The following is a 20,524-nucleotide window of genomic DNA, read 5'->3' on the forward strand; positions in this document are numbered from 1 at the left end:
TTGGCGCCTGCCTTTGGCCCAGGGCGCGATCCTGGAGACCCGGGATTGAGTCCCACGTCGGGCTCCCGGTGCATGGAGCCTGCTTCTCCCTCTGCCTGTGTCTCTGCCTCTCTCCCTTTCTCTGTGACTATCATAAAATAAATAAATAAATAAATAAAACTACATTATTGCTCTGCCATGTAAAATGACTGATATTTAAACATCTTAAATTTAACATTAAAACTAGCATGTATTTGAGGTGCATTTCTGTGATCCAGATATTAAAATGTGAATCTCCGTGGCCTGCTTAAACTGAGTATAAAATAAAAATCCTAAAATAGCCAAAGAAATCTGATAATGGATTTTGTTTTAAAAGCTTATGTGTAATGTATGAAACTGTTACACAGTTTAAATGAAGTTGAGATTAATTTTGTAAGATGCTACATTTACAAGCCTAATATATTGTTTTTTTTTCCTTGAAGATATGGAAGTCCTAAAGATTCTTATTGACTGCATTATTTGGGACACAGTAGTGGTTAATAGAATGTGTGTGAATGGTTGATCACACTATTTGTTGGTATGACTTTTAAAGATTTTTTAGAGGTGCTCATCTTTCCATTTTAAACTTTTTTAAAAAAAATTTTATTTATTTGAGAGAGAGCACATGCATGAGCGGTAGGAGGGTCAGAGGGGGAGAATCTCAGGCAGGCTCAGCTTGTTGTATCATGTGCTCCAGAGTGGCTGAACTACTCTGGGGTCCAGTGTATGTCCCAGATTGTTTCCTGCATGGAATGCTCCAGTTCTCCTTGCATTCCTTCTTCCCTACCTCTCTACTTGCTCCCCATTTCCCATCATTCCTTTATTTCCACCCCCACCCCCCACTCTTACTTTCTCTCCCCATTCCTTGCCTACAAGGGCACTCAAACATCTTTCTTCCTGAGGGATTGCTGCCCACACTCCCAGCCTGGAGAATTCTGTTATCTTTTCGCTCTCAATTCAAATACCATTTCTTCAGTAATAGCATGCCCTTTCCTTTCTTCCACTAAAACAAATTCATTTCCCGCTATTATTTTTCTCACAATTCTTTCCCTTTAACTGTGCGTATCATAATTTGTAATTTTGTATTTATGTATATATTTGTTTAATGTTTTTCTCACCCCACCCCACATACCTAGCACCTAAGAAGCATTTTGTGCAAATTATTTACTAAATGGCTACATGGGGCAGCCTGGGTGGCTCAGCGGTTTAGCGCCACCTTCAGCCCAGGGCCTGATCCTGGAGACCTGGGATCCAGTCCCACGTCAGGCTCCCTGCATGGAGCCTGCTTCTCCCTCTGCCTGTGTCTCTGCTTGTCTCCCTCTCTCTCCTCTCTCTGTGTCTCTCATGAATAAATAAATAAATAAAAATTTAAAAAAGAACAAACAGGCACATGGATGGATGAACAAATGAATGAGACTAATTCCTGAGAATGGATTTATTCATCTACCAGGAATGAAGTATCCTCAGTACCATTCTCTATATTTTGCTACATGTTAGATGTTCAACAAATACTTGTTTAGCTGAAGTGAGTTGCCTTCTTGCAGAAGGTGAAAATAACCGTAGGCTTCTTTTACTTAGCGTATGGTGTAGGATGGGAGGTAATGTCCTGAAGAAGGTAGTTTGGAGGTATATTGTAGAAGACCTTATATATTATGTCAGTGAGCCTGAGTTGTACCTTTTGGACAATAATACTTTTGGTTTATGCAAATAATGGTGCTGAAGTTCAAAAAGATTAGGGCCATGAAACCTTCCTTAATCAGCTGGGAACTCAGAAACCTATTCCCTGTGCAGTTTATATGAATTGAAAATACTTTGTGAGGTAGGACACCCGCACTGTACAGAATTGTGTTCTGTCCCTCCCAGTGCTTCATACTCTTTGACTTAAAAAACAAAGTTTTGGGCAGGTGCCTGGGTGACTCAGTGAGTTGAGCGTTCACCTCTTGGGTTCAGCTCAGTTCATGATCTTGGGGTCATGAGATTGAGTCCTACATTGGACTCTCGGCTCAGCACGGAGTCTGCTTGAGATTCTCTCTCTCCCTCTGCCTCTGCCCCTCCCACTCCTGTGTGCTCTTTCTCTCTCTAATAAATAAAAGAAAAAACAAAATCAAAACAAGGTTTTGGCATACTTTGAAATGCTGATGATACCCTTTGGTTCTCAAGTTCTCAAGCGTAATGGGAGTTAACATTTCATTATACATGCTGGATATTGTCTTCCCAGAGGATGTTCTAGAGCACTCCAGTTATGCCTTCATGTTGTACTGACCATTCTTATTATTTCATTCTTTTTTGACCCTATAAAATGCTATTTTATTCTCTTTTACAAAGTTCCCTGTTGATGTCAAGTATTTAGAAATTACAAGTATTGGCATTTGTTATTAGTTTCAAACCAAAGAAAAGGTAGGAATAAGCTGTGATACATTTCATGATTTTAGAATTTAGCCTCTGAAGCCAGACTCGGGGAGTTCTAATTCTGAACTTCCACTCCTAAACTTGGGCAAGTTGCTCGCTTCTTTCTGCCTCAGCTTGGCCATCTGCAAAGTGGGGATAATACTAATTGCCTATCTCACTGCGTGGTTTTCTGAGCACCGGTACAATGCTGAGTAGTAAGATACCCTCAGTGAATGTTGTATTGGATGCCCGTCGAATCAGTGTTGCCTGATGCTGTTAACACTGCCTTTATTATTGTTATTTGAGTGTTTTCTTTTGCAAGACATCAGCAGATACAGGATTAAACTTATCAAAATATACTTCTGTCAGTACATCATACTGTGTAATCAGAGTGTGGCAACGCAGGACAGTATAGCTGCCTGTTTTCAAGCATTACATAGTTCCTCAGCTACAATTTAGCAGCTTCATTCCAGAGTTCGAGACTTTGCTTTTTTATCTTTGCAGGTGTTCCCAAAAGTCGGCGAGGAGAAATTTGGCAGTTCCTAGCCTTACAGTATCGTTTAAGGCACAGATTGCCCAATAAACAACAACCTCCTGACATATCGTATAAAGAACTTTTAAAGCAGCTCACTGCTCAGCAGCATGCAATTCTTGTGGATTTGGGTATGTTTTTGTTATATTGATTATTGTACAAAAGTAGACAGTAGGTTGCTTTGTTGAGTTTTTTTGGGGGAATTTTGCAATTTTTGTTTCTTAGTTTTCTTTGTTGTTTTTTGTTTTGGTGTTGCTAAAGGAGATTTATTGAATTATGCAGAGCTGCTGACTTTGCCCTTTCTTGAGGGCAAGTTGGCCTTATATTTGGTTAAAGATACCATAAGTGTCTGAATACAGAATGAAGTGTTCATCCCTAAACTTGTCCCCCCAAAAGGGGTATTATATTTGAATCACTATAAAGGTCATATTATCAGGAACTCTCAATTCCTGTATTTTGAACAAGTGACTTTCATTTGAGATAGACATTTATTTTCTCAATCAACATTGGTTTTAAAATATGTTAGAATATAGGTTAAAAGGGGCACCAAAAATTTAAACAAGCCTTTGACTATCACTTCAAAAGGAAAACAATAAGTGGTTATGCTGTGGAATCATGAATATATCCCTATAGGGTGAAAGAAAAATGAGCTGTCCTAATATTATATGAATGGGTACTTGTTTCCAGTGACATCATCATAAAGCTATCTTTTTAAATGCTGAATTTCAAATAATTAATGGAAAGGAAAAATGGTATAGTTTTTAAATTACATTGTCTCTAATTTTTCTCTAATTTAACATATTTTAATATATCTTATTATTTAAAAATACGTAACAGATGGATTAAATATTGTATGTTGGCATTTGACTATTTCATCTGTATTCCTAGAGGGTGATATATTTAAAGTGGCCAGATATGTTATGTGAGCCATTTGGGAAAATAAGGGATTACCTTATACTTGGGGTCACCTTTTACTAGGGCATATAAAAATCACTGGTGAAAACCTGGTTGGTTTTGATCTCTGTTCCCTTTGGATGATAAACAGGTTTTGTTGGGAAAGGACCCAGCTCAGTTAATATTTTTTTGAGTCAATATTTTCTGAAAAGGGGAATTTTACAGAGAAGAGACTTCAGTTCTTATCTGACTCTACCACTAAACTGTGGTTTTAGGCAAATTACTTTGCTTCTGAGTCTCAATCCTCTCATTTAAATGAAAACCTTGAAAGAGGCAATCCCTATGGATGCCTACAGATCTGTGGTTCCCTGACTAGAAGCTGATGACCAGATGAGAAATTAGGATGGTTCATTTAGGGCTAATCAAGATGTCCTAATAAAGAGAAGGAGATGATGAGATTAGATTATAAGGGAAGGCTGGGCAAGAGAAACTGGAGCTAGAATTAATGTCTTAGATAGAGGGTACATTTGTAGTTTTCTTTAGCAAAAATTTTAAGTAATGAAGTAAAATAATAATTTAAAAAATTGTTTATTTAACTTTCCTTGTAGCTATCTGTGTTTCCTCAGTGTGTTATTTCTCCTATCTTCCCCTTGCTCTGCAGAATTAATCTTATCAGTTCCTGGGGGGTAAAACAACAAAAAACAAGATCACTTTTAAGCATGTGTGGTGGAAAATATTTAAAGATCTGGCATTCTCACTGACATGAATAGTCATTTCGCAAGGAAGCTGATACCCTCTTCATTTCTGTGGCATAAGGAAAGCCCCATGCAAGTGTACACAGCTTGGGTGATGAAGATGGGTTTGTTTCGGTGTTTAGTACTGGCTTGTCAGTGATCCAGAACTGATTTTGTTTGCTTGCTGGGCTGTCTCTATAGTAATTTTTATATTCAGAAGTGAATTTTAGGGGGGATTTTATGTGAAATCAGCTTGACTCTTTGCTTTACTTTTCCTTTTTGTATATACTGAATAAAGAAAAGAGGTCTATGTGGCTCATAGTGGTGGTTTAAGAGAACAAAGGATATTTGGAAAAAGAAATATTTCCTGAAAGATAGACTGAATGTAAAACAAAACCTCAAAAAGTCCCTCCAGGAAAAGCAGGACAAAATCTGCTTAGGGACTACTAAGATTTCCTTTTAAGTAATATGATATATTTTTATAGAATTCTGATTTCAGTCAGAGGGTGGTCTTTTTTTTTTTTTTGGAGAGAGAGATTGAGCATGAATGAGGTGGGGGGGCATATGTGCAGAGGGAGAGAGAGAGAGAGAATCTTAAGTAGGCTCTACACCTAGAACAGAGCCCAGCACAGGGCTCGATCTCATGACCCTGAGATTATGACCTGAGCCGAAATCAACATCAGAACACTTAACCTACTGAGCCACCCTGGCACCCTGGTCTTTATGTGAACTTAAAATTTATCTTGATTTATAGCCAGAATAGATTTTATATTCTATTTTCCTGGGATCTCTCCTGGAGGAGTCCTTAATTTGTTTGTGAATTTTGATGTTCTTGTTATTTCCTAGAAAGAAGTGCTTGTTAGCATCAAATATTGGCTTCCCTTTCATATGTGTATGAATTTGGGGCTTGCTAGAGAGACTCTTAGATGGGTAATCCAAGCAACTCTCACTGGTTCAGAAAAGAATGTTTGTTTATTCCTGGAAATCACTGCATTGCAATTTCACTTTTGTCTCCCAAGCATCAGGGTATCTCAAAAATATTTCTTTTCTCATCCTGTGCAGGAAGGACATTTCCTACTCATCCTTATTTTTCAGCACAGCTTGGGGCAGGACAGCTCTCACTCTTCAACCTCTTGAAAGCCTACTCATTGCTGGACAAAGAAGTAGGTTACTGTCAAGGGATCAGCTTTGTGGCTGGAGTCCTGCTTCTGCACATGAGCGAAGAGCAAGCCTTTGAAATGCTGAAATTCCTCATGTACGACCAGGGCTTCCGCAAGCAGTACAGACCTGACATGATGTCATTACAGGTGAGGCACACGGAAAGCTCTGACCAGAAACTGTAGCAGTAGCCCTCTTCAACATTAAAGATGTAACGAAATTTGGACCCACTGGTCTTGGAATTTGTATAAATGTAGAAGTGTGTTTTAAGTTCACGATCTTAGTGTGGGATTTGCACTTTGGCTAAACCTGTAAGTGTACGACATCCAAATGCAGAAAAACCGTCCCATGAAGTTCCTGAAGCTAATAAATCAGCAATTCTAGAAAGGTAGTGGGTGGGTACTCAAGTCTCCTTCCCCTAAGTAAGCAAGTGGAGATGGAGAAAGAATCGAGTCCTCTTCTTTTCCTCAACTTATCCATTGAAAAGAATACTAGATCTTTATTTTTAATCTGAAAATATAATGTCTTTTTCTTTTCCTGTGAATGCATCAGTGGCAGAGAGCTGTGTCACAGTTCTTGAACTTACCATGTCTCCTGCCTTTATCATAATGTCAGGCCCTTCTAGAGGAATAGGTGTCAAAGTCAGTGGCACTATTCGGTCTGCTTTTCTTAGCACATACTGAAGAAACACTGTAAATATGTCTTAGTCATTTTAAGCAAGGTATTCCCTGCCACTGTGGTTTTCAACCTATTTTAGACACCGTGTACATACATTTCGCCCTTCTATAGTTTAAAGCCCACTTTTCTTAATGTATTGGTTCCTAATAAGCAGTGTAAATTTTATCTATAGAGATGATATGACAAACAGCCACTCACTCCAATTTAAAGCTTTTAGTAGTGAAAATATAAACGAATACTTCAAAGAGAGGGATGTCAGAGTTCTCCTCCTTTGAAATGAGGTAGGCAAGATGCCCAGTTAGTCATAATATTATGCTGTAGATAGAAAGCGAACTATTTTAAAAATGCTTTTCAAATATACTCTTTTTCCTGGTTCCCAAGGATCAGTTTTTACACTTAATATTTTAGGTGCCAATCTATAGACAAAAAAGGACTGGGTTTTTACCTTGTGACTATTACAGTAAATGGTATTTTCTTGAGAAGATCAGCGGAGAGGAAGTGGTCCATTTTTTTTCTTTAAGATGAAATTTTTGCTAGGGAGATAGGTATAGCTTTTCTCTCAGCTTTGGGTTTTCAGATGTGAGTTCATAATGGTCTTCACCAGGATATGTAAATATAGTGATTTGATTCCTAGTTGATCCCTATCCATAGGTCTGTTAACATTCCACAAGTCAAATAAAGACAGTAAAAGGTTTTATTTTTTTACTTTATTTCTAAAGTTTATATCTCATGTTGGATAGGAAGCATTGGTGTTCTTGTAAGGAATTAAGTATCTCTAATTACCAGAAATAAGTTTGATATCTAATATTAGAATTTTTAAAGAATGGAAAGTACCTGTGAGTTGTGTTTGTTTGGGCCCATAAATAGAAAGATAGATGCAATTATCACTTTAAAAATGCAGTTATCTTCTATTTTAAAAATTCATCAATTTGATATCATAAAAATTCATGTAAATTGGATTATACATTTATATGGCTTGCATCTACCAAGAAATATTTTATGTCTATAATGACAATGAAGTTGTTTTTATCTTTGGTAGCATTTGTAGAGGCTGCAAGATTGGGGACTTTATTCTAGGATGATAGAACTTTTTGCTCTGTAAAGTGAGATTTAACACTTTTCCCCTTTCAGGAGCAGAAAGTGTTTTTTATCCAATCAATCCAATCAGTATGACTTTCAGAAGTGGAAGCAGCAGTGGGTTTGGATCACTTGATAGAATTTGTGATCACCTGGGTGTTGTGAGCTCAGGCACTGCTGGGTCTTGGCCTAGGTTCCTTTATCTGTGACATGAGGTTTGAGGTCTCTTTTAACTTTGTCTCCTTATGTTCTGTGGCTGCTGTTGTTGTGTTGAGTGTAAAAGCATTGTGTCTTTGTTCTTCCCTTTTCCCTGTCTTCTCTACCCTTCTCATCTCTCTCTACATCTCCCTGCTCTGGTTCTGCTTCTTCCAACAGAAGATTTGCTATATTATCTAGACTGTAGAAATGAAAACTTACTTATTTTTAGCAGATGGCATTTTGTTATTAAAGTTTTCTTTGAAGGAGATTAAATTGTGTTTTTGTTTGCCTTTTTCAAAAGAAATTTAATGTAAACCTACCTTGATAGAAGAATGTAGTTTAGAAAAGGAAAAGGTTCTTTCAAAAAAAAATAAAACACTGCAGTATGCCTTCTTTGTCACAATTATAATGGAATAAGAACTGAATGCTTTTGACAATATGCTTTTCTTTATTCTGCTAGATTTCTTTGATTTCTGTGCTACCAAAATACTAACTCCTCTGTTGATATAGCCCAGTATGTTTAATTTCTAAATTGTAAATGGCCTAAGGGAAAAATATGATTTTCCCAACATGACTAATTGAGATAACAATCACATTCTTTTAAACTTTTATGTTTGACTATAGCTGAACTTCTTGTTTTATAGCTATGACTTCTTGTGGCTCTTTTGTCTGTCTTTCTTTCTTTCTTTCTTTCTTTCCTTTTTTTTTCAGCATGTGTGGAACTTAGTTTCCACAGATATGTGTTACAGATAAAGATCAAACAAATAATTTGCCATATTTATATATAGTACTTTGATTTTTTTAGTTTTGTGCTATGGAAACAACAGTTGAATTCACAATATAATTGGTTATTTTCATGCATTTTTATAAAGCAAACTATTTAAGGATGATATTTTGATGATATCTTCTAGTGAAAGAAATTGTGCTAGATTTAATAAAATATCATATACATTTCATACCAAAATATTAAACTGATATAACTGATCAAGGAACCACTACTCAATATGTTAATATGTGGATAAAAATTTAAATTAAAGCACAATTCATGGGTGGCTTAGGTTAGCGCCACCTTTGGCCCATGGCGTAATCTTGGAGACCCGGGGTCGGATCCCGTGTCGGGCTCCCTGCATGGAGCATGCTTCTTCTTTTGCCTGCTTCTCCCTCTGCCTGTGTCTCTGCTTCTCTCTCTCTCTCTCTCTCTCACTCTCTTTCTCTCTCTCTCTCTCTGGGTCTCATGAATAGATAAATAAAATCTTGAAAAAAAAATAAAGCACAATTCACAAATTTATTATTTACTGCTATATGCTGCCTTTGTAATGTTTTTTTTTTTTGAAATACCAATAATCAAGCAGTAGCAAAATGAAATAATTTCTTCTTTTAATACTAGAGATAGACTATATTTTTTGCTTTAATCCTCTTTGTCATAAAAAATATGCTGCTGGAATACCTCAGATATTGGAAATCCTATCTCAAGCTTCTGGCTCCATCACATTCTAAGCCAGGAGTCTCCAGCAGCACTGATTGCCTGGTGAATTCTAAGCCAGAGCTCTATCATAAATCAGATGCTGGGCCCAGCAAGTAGAGACAACCTTTGCTTCTGAACTAAGTTTGATAGATCCTTTTGAAGGGAGGCTTTTCTGGAATTGGTCTGAAATTAGAATGGACCTTCCATGAGAGTCCTAGGCGAGGACAAATCTGATTAAATTCCACAAGTAATGCCTACATGAGGGAAAATGACTATTTCCATGTATATATGTGATACCAAAAAATACATGCTAGAGAAACTTGCTCAGTCATCTTATATGGATTCTTGGTGACTTGCTTTCTGACCTCAGTTAAATGAACTTGGACTTTAATATCAACTTTTACATATTAAAAATAAGATAATACTACTTTCATGCATTAAATAAATGTGAATTTGTTATTAAATATTAGGGTAATAAAATTAAAGTTAGTGTATTTTATGCACAGATAAATGCATAATGTTTTTTTTTTCTCCAAATTAACTTTAGATTCAAATGTACCAGCTGTCCAGGCTCCTTCATGACTATCACAGAGACCTCTACAATCATCTTGAAGAAAATGAAATCAGCCCCAGTCTTTATGCTGCCCCCTGGTTCCTCACATTGTTTGCCTCTCAGTTTCCATTAGGATTTGTAGCCAGAGTTTTTGGTAAGAGATGCCTGTGATCAAGTGGAACAATGTCATTTATTCCAAGGAATATTCTCTCACCATGTGGTATCCCAATTATTTTATTGTATGTTACACAGAATAGCATATTGCTAATGGAAATTAATAAATGTGCCTGGCTCTATTCTGAGAGTAATTTGCTCTTAAATGAAATTGAAATTAAAAAGGAAAGAAGAATTGGACCCTGTGATGGAGCTCTTATTTTCATTTATACCCCAAGATCAGAATAATTTTCCAGACTTTTATACACATCCTTCTTTGCTTAGTTTGTGTTTTTGTTTTTCTTTTGTTTTTCAATACTGATTCAGAACAGAGACAAATATGTTCTCTGGTTGAGTCCATGGAAGTACCTATATCAATGTGAATTCTAATGACTTTTTAATCTGACTTTTGTTAATAGGCTAGGATAGGACATCTGAAGGATAGGATAGGACAACATAACCAAAATTCCTGTTTTATTGCTTAAGTGACTCTCCTTCTATGCCAGTGCAGTGGTGGCACCAATCTCTAAGGCTGGGTGGCTCAGAGGAAAAAAGCACTGAGCACTGGCAGTAAGGCCTGAGTTATTGATTTCCTGTTTTGCTTCATTCCTGTGGCAGGCAGCAGGAATAATAAAAAGAGCTGATGACATGGTTTATATACTCTTTGGGGGTCCTTAAGTCTATTCATAAGTTTTTGGTTAGGTTTATCTAAGTCCATTATTTAAAAAACATTTTTTTAAAACACCTCTTGAGGCACTTAGGTGGTTGAGCGTTTGCCTTTGGCTCAGGTCGTGAACCCGGGGTCCTGGGATCGAGTTCCGCATCGGGCTTCCCACAGTGAGCCCTCTTCTCCTTCTGCCTATGTCTTTGCATCTCTCTCTATATCTCTCATGAAGAAATAAGTAAAATCTTAAAAATAAAACAAAACACCTCTTAATAGAGGTTTGTTCTTAAAAATGTTTAGGACCTCCATGATGTCAGAAAGGGCTCCCACAGTTTTTACATCCTGCTTATCTGGTATCCATGGTGAATGTATTTTTTTTTATTTTATTTTTTTTTTTAATTTTTATTTATTTATGATATTCACACACACACAGAGAGAGAGAGAGAGAGAGAGAGAGAGAGAGAGGCAGAGACATAGGCAGAGGGAGAAGCAGGCTCCATGCACCGGGAGCCTGATGTGGGATTCGATCCCGTGTCTCCAGGATCACGCCCTGGGCCAAAGGCAGGCGCTAAACCGCTGCACCACCCAGGGATCCCTCCATGGTGAATGTAGTCAAGATTAGTAACTGTGCCTTTGCTAAATTGGAGCTTTTGGTCAAGTTGTGAATATCGGCCCGATTGTAGGTCATTACCAGCATTAGAAAAAAAAGCTAGAATGGAATACAATGAAAATATCAGAGTCTATCATATAGCAAAGAAAAAATGTTTAGAGAAGCTTCGTTTTTTAAAATATGTATGTAATATGGATACAAATAACAGATTACGATGTATGATGTCTTTCTTATTGGGGGGTGTGGTTTAAAAAATTAAACCCTGTATTAGTGTAATATAGTCTGTAGAAAAAGTTCAGCAAAAGAACAAAATCAAGAACAGTAGTTGCTCAGTCCTTTTATTTGAATTTAGTAAAGGGTAAGGGAAAGATGGATGAGCAGAAGTCACAGTTTCCTGTTTTTTAAAGACTCCTTGTTGCTTATTACTGATTCTAGAGTGGCAAAGATTGAACCTTTCACGTAGAAATATTTGGTACTTTCAAAACTATTGCCTGTTTGTACTTTAGGAAGTGGAGGTCAGAGTCAGGGTAGCTTTTCTTTTTTTCTATTTTACTTCTGATTTAGGTTATATATTGCTTATGATTTTTCTTTTAAAGTTTTTTCTTTTTAATTTCCTGCTCTGATATAGGTTTAATTGCATATTAACTGGTTCATTTACTTTTTTATTACGGTAATGAGAGTTTAAATAGTACTAATTGGTTCTGTTGATTTGTTTTTGTATTTTCCTTGGGAAGAAAAATCTAAGTATCAGTTGAATAAGCCTCTGTAGGATTACCTAGTCTCCGTTAAATTTGCCACTAAAAAATATAAATACATAGACAAACATATATATAATTAACCTTTTTTCTTTTTACCCTGGCTTTATCTGAGATTCCCAAATAAGTAAGAAAAATACTTAAGCATCTGTTTATTTGTGTCAGTCATATTATTATTATTATTTTAAATCTAGGCAATTTTGACCATATTCTTTTGCAGAATATTCCATGGTTCCGCTGCAGTAATTAAAAACAACCACAAGAAACACAAAAAGCCATTAGCACAGAGTACACTTTTTACAATAGTGAGTGCATAATTTTGATCATGAAATTGTATCTCTTTCTTTAGATATTATTTTTCTTCAAGGAACTGAAGTTATATTTAAGGTTGCACTCAGTCTGCTGAGCAGCCAGGAGACACTTATAATGGAATGTGAAAACTTTGAAAGTATTGTTGAATTTCTTAAAACCACACTACCTGATATGAATGCATCTGAAATGGAAAAAATTATTACCCAGGTATGATTAAAATGATAATAATAAGATATAAGATCATTTAGCAGTTTCTCCACTAATTATGTATTAAATACATTAGCATAAAAACTTAATTTTTGTTTGATAGATTTTTTTTATTTGATCAGATACGTTTTAGTTGGAAATAAGATTATCGTGGAATTTCTACTTTGTGACATTGTCTATATGGCTATACACATGAAAAGTGGTTCAGTGCTACATAAGGAGTGTTTGATGAATCTTTCAATTTAGACCAATGATAAGACTGAAGGCAGGGCCGACAGAGTTAGGAAGACATAATAAATAAATAAAAATGAGATCCACTTACCTTTGTGATACTAACTCTGTTTTAAAATATATAAGGAGTACACGTGCCAAGAGCCTAGGCTTTGGAATTAGACAGTATGAGATTTGCATCATGTTCTAACTCTTTTATTATTTGGTGGGCTTGTACATATCTCCTTAATCTTCTGAATCCTAGTATTCTCACCTCCCAAATAGGACAATACTGATCTGAGAGGTTTTGTGAGGCTTAAGTGAGGAAACTTCATATATCAATCAAGGGCCCTTGCAGCAAACAGTCTATCTTCAATGATTCAAACAAAGGTACCATTTTGTAGAGGTTTGGGCATGGTTAAGAGAACCAAATGTGGATATCCAGGAACTAGTAACAGAGGGAGGAAATCTAATAGTGTTACCAAGCCCAGTGAGTGCCAGAAATATGCAGGAGGGGTTTCTGGAGGTTTTTGTGCTGGCGATGAACCAGGCAGGATAGGATCAAGGAAGAAAGACCAACCTCTTTCTCCTTTTCTTTCTGATCTGCTGGGTGCTCTTCTGGGCCATACCCAACCAGAGCTAGCAAGAAAGGAATTGTGAAAGGGGGATGCAGGTCACAAGGGTCTGTCTCCCAAATCCAGCAGAAGAGATGAGGGCTGAGAATGGATATGGGAAGAAAACAGAATAATTAGTATACCATATATCTAGTCCCTGGCTCTTCATAGAGACTAGGTTAAGTGGTAGTTATATATATATTCATGTTACTTGGATGACATGAACAAGCTTAAGATTCATAGATGACTGCTTTAAGAGTATTGATAAAATTTACCACTTTCCTAGAGGCACTTGGGATAACAGATAAAAGAGTTTAGAGCAAGAGAAAGGGAATTTGACATCTTGTTCTGGTGCCTTGCTACCTACTAGCTGTGTGACTGTGGGTAAGTTTCAAGCTCTCTGAGTCTCAACTTTGTCTCCTACAAAATGAGAATAATAATGATGTTCCTGTTACATTTTCATGTTGTTTTTAGGAGGAAATTTAACCAATTAGGGTGGAGCATTTTATATGCTGTAATTCACACTATAACATGAGCTCTTATTCTATGACCTATAAAAGTTTCTTTTTATAAAATCGAAGTCGTAAGCAGATTCTGTAAATATCTGTGGACAGTTTTTATTTGTTAAAATACTCTGTAAGCCGAAAGATGTAGCTTTTATTTACATATGTACTTGTTTATTAATTCTTCAGAAATATCTTTCTGGACTGGCAAGCAATCAGAGATTTGCTTTTAGAGAAGTGATAATCTGATTTGAAGTCAGATCACCTCACCTTCTAAAACTAAAGAGGGAATCTTTTGGCTTTAGAGATTATTGCTAGAATGAATGGACAGAATTTATAGGCAGGTAGATTTGAACTTGATATGAGAGATTTTTCTAACAGTTAAGAGTTGATTTAGTGGAATGAACTGCTGATATTAAAGGAGACCTTGATGAACTTTATTTAAAATATGGTCACTATTGAATATGGTCACTATGAAAAATGCCAATAATGCATAAAAGCACAAAGGAGAAAATAAAAGTAAAAAAAAAAACAAGAAAGAAAAGAAAACCTGCTAAACTACCTTTACACATCTCTCTTTGTTTACATATAAATCTTAGGTGAAATCATACTATACATGCTATTATGTAACCTGATTTTTTAATTAAAATATGCATGGAGTATTGGACATTTTTTTCATGCAATAAATATAGATCCATGCTATCATTTTTAATGGTTGGGTAACAGTCTATTGTGTCCATGGTTTCCCACTAGGCAGGGAAAAAGTGATGCTTATTGGAGAGGGAGGGATGTCCAGCTTGTCTAGATAATTCATTTATATTCTAAAATTTGAGTACCTCTGACAGTAGTAGGATAAATAAGTCGGTTTGTTGTGGTTTCTTTTCTCCCCATGGTATTAGTGTAGACACCATTGCTTAAATGCAGCTGTTGCCTCTCCTTCCCTTGCAAGTTTAGACTAAGGAGGCATTACCTATACACCAACTGATAAGCAAACTGTCTTCCTGCTTGGTGGCAATTTGGGAGAGCAGAGGCATCCTTGAAGAAACCCTACAACTCTGGACAGTACTCAGGCTATGCAGTTATGAAGATTCTCTGTGTGGTAGAATGTGTTGTTACTCCTAAGAGGCCCACATGGATTAGCAAATGGATGAAAATATTTAGCATAAGACCTCTCTGCCCTACTGACAAATTATTAGCAGTGTTTTTGGTTTCTTTACTATGAAAATAACCTATGCAATTTTGCTTGCTAATCAGCAAAGATTATCTCTAACATAGATAAGAATTACTCAGTAACTATAATGTTATTTATCTGGCATGCTACATTTTTTGAGAGTTATCAGATTATGTATATTTTGGTTGCAAAACACTCTTGAATATTAACTTATGCTAGTGTTTTGAATTCATTATGAGAATGTTTCAAGTGTGTAGAAATCATCTATTTGTCCTTATATAGACAGTCACACCTGTTATTCTTCCTTTTGTTTTTTTTTTTGTTTTTTTTTTTTTATTTTATTTTTTATTATTTTTTTTTATTCTTCCTTTTGATATGCCATACTATTCCTCATTAGTAAGTATTTGGAAGTCTATATGAAGCACACCAGATACACAAATTGTATTTTGATATACATTCTAAAGGCCAGACTAACCCATGGTGTCTTCCTGGCAGGTTTTTGAGATGGATATTTCTAAACAGTTACATGCCTATGAGGTGGAATATCATGTACTGCAGGATGAGCTTCAGGAATCGTCATATGCCTGTGAGGATAGTGAACCTATGGAGAAGCTAGAGAGGGCCAATAGTCAACTGAAAAGACAAAACATGGACCTCCTAGAAAAGTTACAGGTAAAGAGATAAATATTTAATCTTAAAAGCACTTGACTGCCTTCTCCATGCACAGAATTCTATAAGGAATGATAGAGATGTGACATGGATTGAACCATTGCTGACAGAGGGTCTGTGTGTCAGACTGTGTGCAAGTGTTCTGGGGGCTACAAATGCACATATGAACTTAAATATCACTTGGGAAAGAAAATATACATTTACAAAATATTAAATTTCAATTCAAAGCAGAATCTGGTTAAATACCTATAGGGTGTTAGACATATTTGGCTAAAGTTCAAGGGAGGAGGTACTGAATATGGGAAATTGGGAAAGCTCTGGAAGACCTGGAGCTTGAGATGGACTCTGAAGGATTGGTGGGAGAAATGAGTGGGGGGTTGGTATAAATAAGGAAGATAGGGCAGGGCAACAAAGTAAGCTTGGGGTCAGTTGAAGATTTATGTTGGGGAAATATGGGATAAATATGATGAAGGCAGAACTGTTGATAACTTTCAGTGTCAAGCAGAAGAGCATGGCTTTGGTCCTGTTGAGAGAGAAATCTCTCAGAGTTTTTGAGTTGTACTGTAGAAAGATCAATCTGGAAACCTTGATGAGTACAGATTTGCATGGCAGAGAAGGTATGGAGACTAGCTGGAAATCACTTGCAGAAATCTGGGAACAATGAGAACTGTGTAGAATAAAACTCACTGAGATAGAAAGAAAAGGAGGCATTTTGAGAGAATTGAATGACATCATGTAACACATAGTCCCTGCCATCAAGAAGTTTACAATTACTTGGTAATATAAAATACTATGTATTTATTTATAAATGCACATTTACAAATGCAATAAGCAGGTTACTATAAGCTAATATTCTGCACCTGCAACTTGTATGCTGTGTACTGTGTATCCAAGCCCTGAAGGGCAGGGCTTAAGAGTGATCAGTGGAAGGGAGCTTGGAAGGGGAACCTTCTAGGAGGTGAGGGAGATGAGTTCTGAGTTAGAGCTTAAGAGCCTGATGTCTCCTTAGTTTCTGTTACCTCCCATTTCCTGACAAGATACCAGTCCCCAAAGCAGAGAACACTAAAACTCTGCTTCTATGTGATGAGTCTCCTGACAAGGAGGCTAGGAGAGAAAGGCTTAGAAAGGAGGGATCTCTAGAGTAATTGCTCCCCAAGGATAGGAACACTGACTTCCTTCAGTTATCTTACATAAGCTCTTCCTTATTAGGGAAAGTGGGTTTGCATTTGCTTTATATTAATTATAATGACTTTTACTAATAGTTACAAATTTTTTCATTGACAGTTCAATGTGTCATCATCATGTCTTGGTTCCCAAGTTATGTGGAACCCCTGACAGCCACTGAAACCAATAGGATCCCAATTATGTGTTTTTACAAAACCCTATATTTCTCGTCAGGGGGTGGAAAGCTTCTTTTAGCACCTCTGGGCAGCATCAGAAATCTCCCATTTCTCCTTCAGCCAGATGCCACTCGCTCCAGGAGAATATGGTGATGCCCCCACCATTGCAGGAGGCTGATTTAAGATTGCATTTTTGTTGTAGTCAGTGAAATGAGATGTCTTTTGTCAGTACTTACAGTTATATTTTTGAGATATTGGAAAAACTCCACGTCACAGAGGATTTCAAAGTATTTGATTCATATACTATTTTGTTATGTAATACAATATGATCATATAATACAATATGATTTTGTTATGTAATACAATATTAAGGTATAATACAATACCTTAATATATGTAAGGTCTGGCAACTGTTCTGATGAGGAACCAGGGTCTTCAGATTTTTGATTTGGAGGAATTTGCATTTTTCTTCTTTCTCCCAAACAGATAGCTCATGCTAAGATCCAGACCTTGGAATCCAATCTGGAAAACCTTTTGACCAGAGAGACCAAAATGAAGTCTTTAATCCGGACTCTGGAACAAGAGAAAATGGCTTATCAAAAGACAGTGGAGCAAATCCGGAAGCTGCTGCCAGCTGATGCGCTCGCCAATTGCGAATCACTGCTAAGAGACCTCAACTGCAACCCTAACAACAAAGCTAAGGCAGGAAACAAGCCATAACTGAAGGAGCGCCATGTCAGCAGAACATGCTTTTAGAATGCTGAAGAAGGGAAGCATCTGCATGCTGCTGGCCCAATGCTGGACGCAGGAGCTGACGGAACCACTGGAGTTTGGTGCTGAGCCCTAGTCCTAGAGGGTGGACCTCGCTCCCATTAGAGTACGCTGTTCCTAAGCCATTGTATATATGTAGACTGGTGGTTTTTTTGTTGTTGACTATGTACATAGGCACAAAATGGACGTGAAGAGTTCATGCTTTCAGATCAAAGGAGTAGATGTATATTTAGAGTAATTTTTTAAATCAAAACTTCATGAAATCCACACCAAAGGGAAGTCAAAATGAAATTCTCCTTGGACATATGTGAAATCATTTTGTCTTTGTAGTGAAACAAAGCTAGAGCATCTTTATATATTAAAATATACTTGAAAAAAATGAATGTATTTTTTTCTCCAAAGAACAGCATGTTTCACTCAATCGTGGAGCGGTAGAAACATTTGTGTAACTTCATGTATATCTGTCTTAAAATCTACTGACATTATGTATATCTGAGGAAATGACTGACTGCTGATCATGCTCCTATGGGTTTTTCAGGAAGGTAGGGGCCTTCCTCCCCTGCGTGCTTTGTGCCAACTAGCATGTTGTGTCTACATGCATTTTGAGTCAGTTTAGGCATTACTTTGGACGTGCATAAGGAGAAAGAAGACATCATAGCAGAGTCTACCCACCCAGCTCATGATGAAAAAGAATGTTGCTAATTTCCCAGCAAATTAGACCAGCATTGTTATTCAAGCTAAAATATCAGGCCTCCACAATTTAATTTAGGTCCTATATTGTCTAGATCAATTTTCTACTTTTTTGTTTATATTACTCCTTACAATCTTGAGTGGACTCCCTTTTACTTGGTGCCATAGTTGGTGACAAGGATTTGTTATTTTTCCACTTATGGGATCTAATTTAGTTCTCTCTACCTTAAATAAAAGGGAAAATATGATTGGTTTTGTAAGGATAATATGCTGTGTTGAGACACCTTTTTTTGGCCAATTGACAGAATCTAATAAGCTCTCAATCATCTTTCCTTGTATGTGAAAGTTTGTGAGAACTGTGTAATGTTTAAGAGTAAACTGTTGAAATCCATTGGAGAGAAGTGGAAAGTGGCTCCAAGCCCTTCTAAGACCTAATTCTTTGTTTGAACTCCCAGCTTCCTCAGCCTACAGCTTATCAGAGGATATTCATGCATGCTGGGTATTATGGAAGGAAAGTAATTTTCTAAGTACACAAGCAGTTCTCCATTTCAGAGATGATTCTATGATAGTGCCTCTGAAAGTTGATGCAGCATTTTTGCCTTTCCAAATAATATTTGTCATCACTGCTTTTTGCAGTACTTATCACAGATGGATCACTTGGGATAATTTTCTTCAGAGGGAGTTTTTTATACACTAGCTACAGTGTATTATAGAGTAGAAGGGCATCACTCTCAAGGTTTGGGAAAGCCTTGAAGAGCAGATGATAAGCATCTGAACCCTCCACCTCTACACCATTACTCAGTATAAATGTAATGATTCTAGTTACAAATCAGCATGCCCTCTAATCCAGGCAGTTTTTTTTTTTTTTTAAGAAAATAAAGTCTTATTAGTAAAGTTAATATTTCTAGTTCTAGGAAATTCTGATTCTAGGCCTCCTGTTAAGTTGGGGTTACCAACTAATTTGTTTCTTGGATTCCCCCAAATTTCTCTATTTGTAAGAGAGGTTTTCTCTATGAGGAATATGATAAATATCATCTGATTACTGTCTGGTGATGAAAATTACCTTATGTATGTGATATACAGGTGGTAGCCAAAGAATCTTTAAGTTGGGAAAAGAAACCTTTTCCTTTTGGTTCAATTTCAAGTAAATTTTATTCTGGATATTCAAAGTCAGCATTATGAGTTATACTATGGTGTTCAGAGATTAAGTTGTCTTGGATACAGTATTTCTTCTGAAAATGAATTTTCTTTTTCTTTTTTGTGATTTTTTTAAAGTGTTGCACCAGTTATGCTTATGCATTGTTACATCTTCTGATTAATGTTACATCTAATTAATGTAATGTCTAGTTCATTTCCAATAAATACATTGCTATAGTTTCCTTGGCTTATTAGTTTTTTGTTTATAATAGGAAAGAAGATGCTCTTGGTTAGAGTCTTTACAAAATCTGCATGAGCTGAGCTATTACTTAAAATTGGTTCAGTAATAATTCTTTTTAATAGAATCAGAACAACAAAGATAATTTACAGAAATATTTATGAAAGTCTGTTGTCAGTTACTAGTTTTCAACTTCTTTCCCAATGGAGCCTCTTTTTTTTTTTTTTAAAGATTTTATTTATTCATGAGAGACACAGAGACAGAGAGAGGCAGAGACACAGGCAGAGGGAGAATCAGGCTCCATGCAGGGAGCCTGATGTGGGACTTGATCCCGGGTCTTCAGGATCACACCCTGGGCTGAAGGGGGCACTAAACCGCTGAGCCACCCGGGCTGCCCCCAATGGAGCCTCTTGCTAATGAATACAAAAAGAAAAAGATAACCACACTGACATATTTGTGTTCTACTCTTTTTGTTTTCTATGCCTCCTCATAGACAACAAGGGAGAGAAAGAGGATATGAAAATACAATTTTTTAAAAACTGGGTTAGCTTCCAAATAATTAAAAATACTTATTGATGGATATAATGTGAATGTGTTTACATATCACATATATGTTTGGAATATTCTCAGTTATGTTTGTAATCCAATACAAGGATACTGGACCTTCTTGCTAATTTTAGGACTAAAAGTTTTAGATATTTTGCATTACAGGTGCTAAACACTTTGAATGTCAGTGTAGGGTTACATAGTATGGTCTTTTAATATCCATGTTCACTTACCATTTT

At 36.5% G+C, this 20,524-nt stretch overlaps 1 protein-coding gene across 5 annotated transcripts in view; it reads left to right on the forward strand.

The window, feature by feature from the left end:
- TBC1D4 (TBC1 domain family member 4) overlaps positions 1-19,741 on the forward strand; it is a 183,717-nt gene extending 163,976 nt beyond the window's left edge. For all 5 annotated transcript variants that reach the window (XM_041731387.1, XM_041731388.1, XM_041731389.1 and 2 more), the window contains 6 exons: positions 2,911-3,069; positions 5,629-5,873; positions 9,690-9,849; positions 12,227-12,396; positions 15,390-15,566; positions 17,390-19,741. In XM_041731387.1, coding sequence (XP_041587321.1) covers positions 2,911-3,069; positions 5,629-5,873; positions 9,690-9,849; positions 12,227-12,396; positions 15,390-15,566; positions 17,390-17,623 — 1,145 coding nt within the window. In that variant the 3' untranslated portion in view covers positions 17,624-19,741. The remainder of the gene's footprint in view (positions 1-2,910; positions 3,070-5,628; positions 5,874-9,689; positions 9,850-12,226; positions 12,397-15,389; positions 15,567-17,389) is intronic.
- The last annotated feature ends 783 nt before the right edge of the window (positions 19,742-20,524 follow it).

Source organism: Vulpes lagopus, chromosome 16, assembly GCF_018345385.1.
Source record: "Vulpes lagopus strain Blue_001 chromosome 16, ASM1834538v1, whole genome shotgun sequence".
NCBI lineage: Eukaryota > Metazoa > Chordata > Mammalia > Carnivora > Canidae > Vulpes > Vulpes lagopus.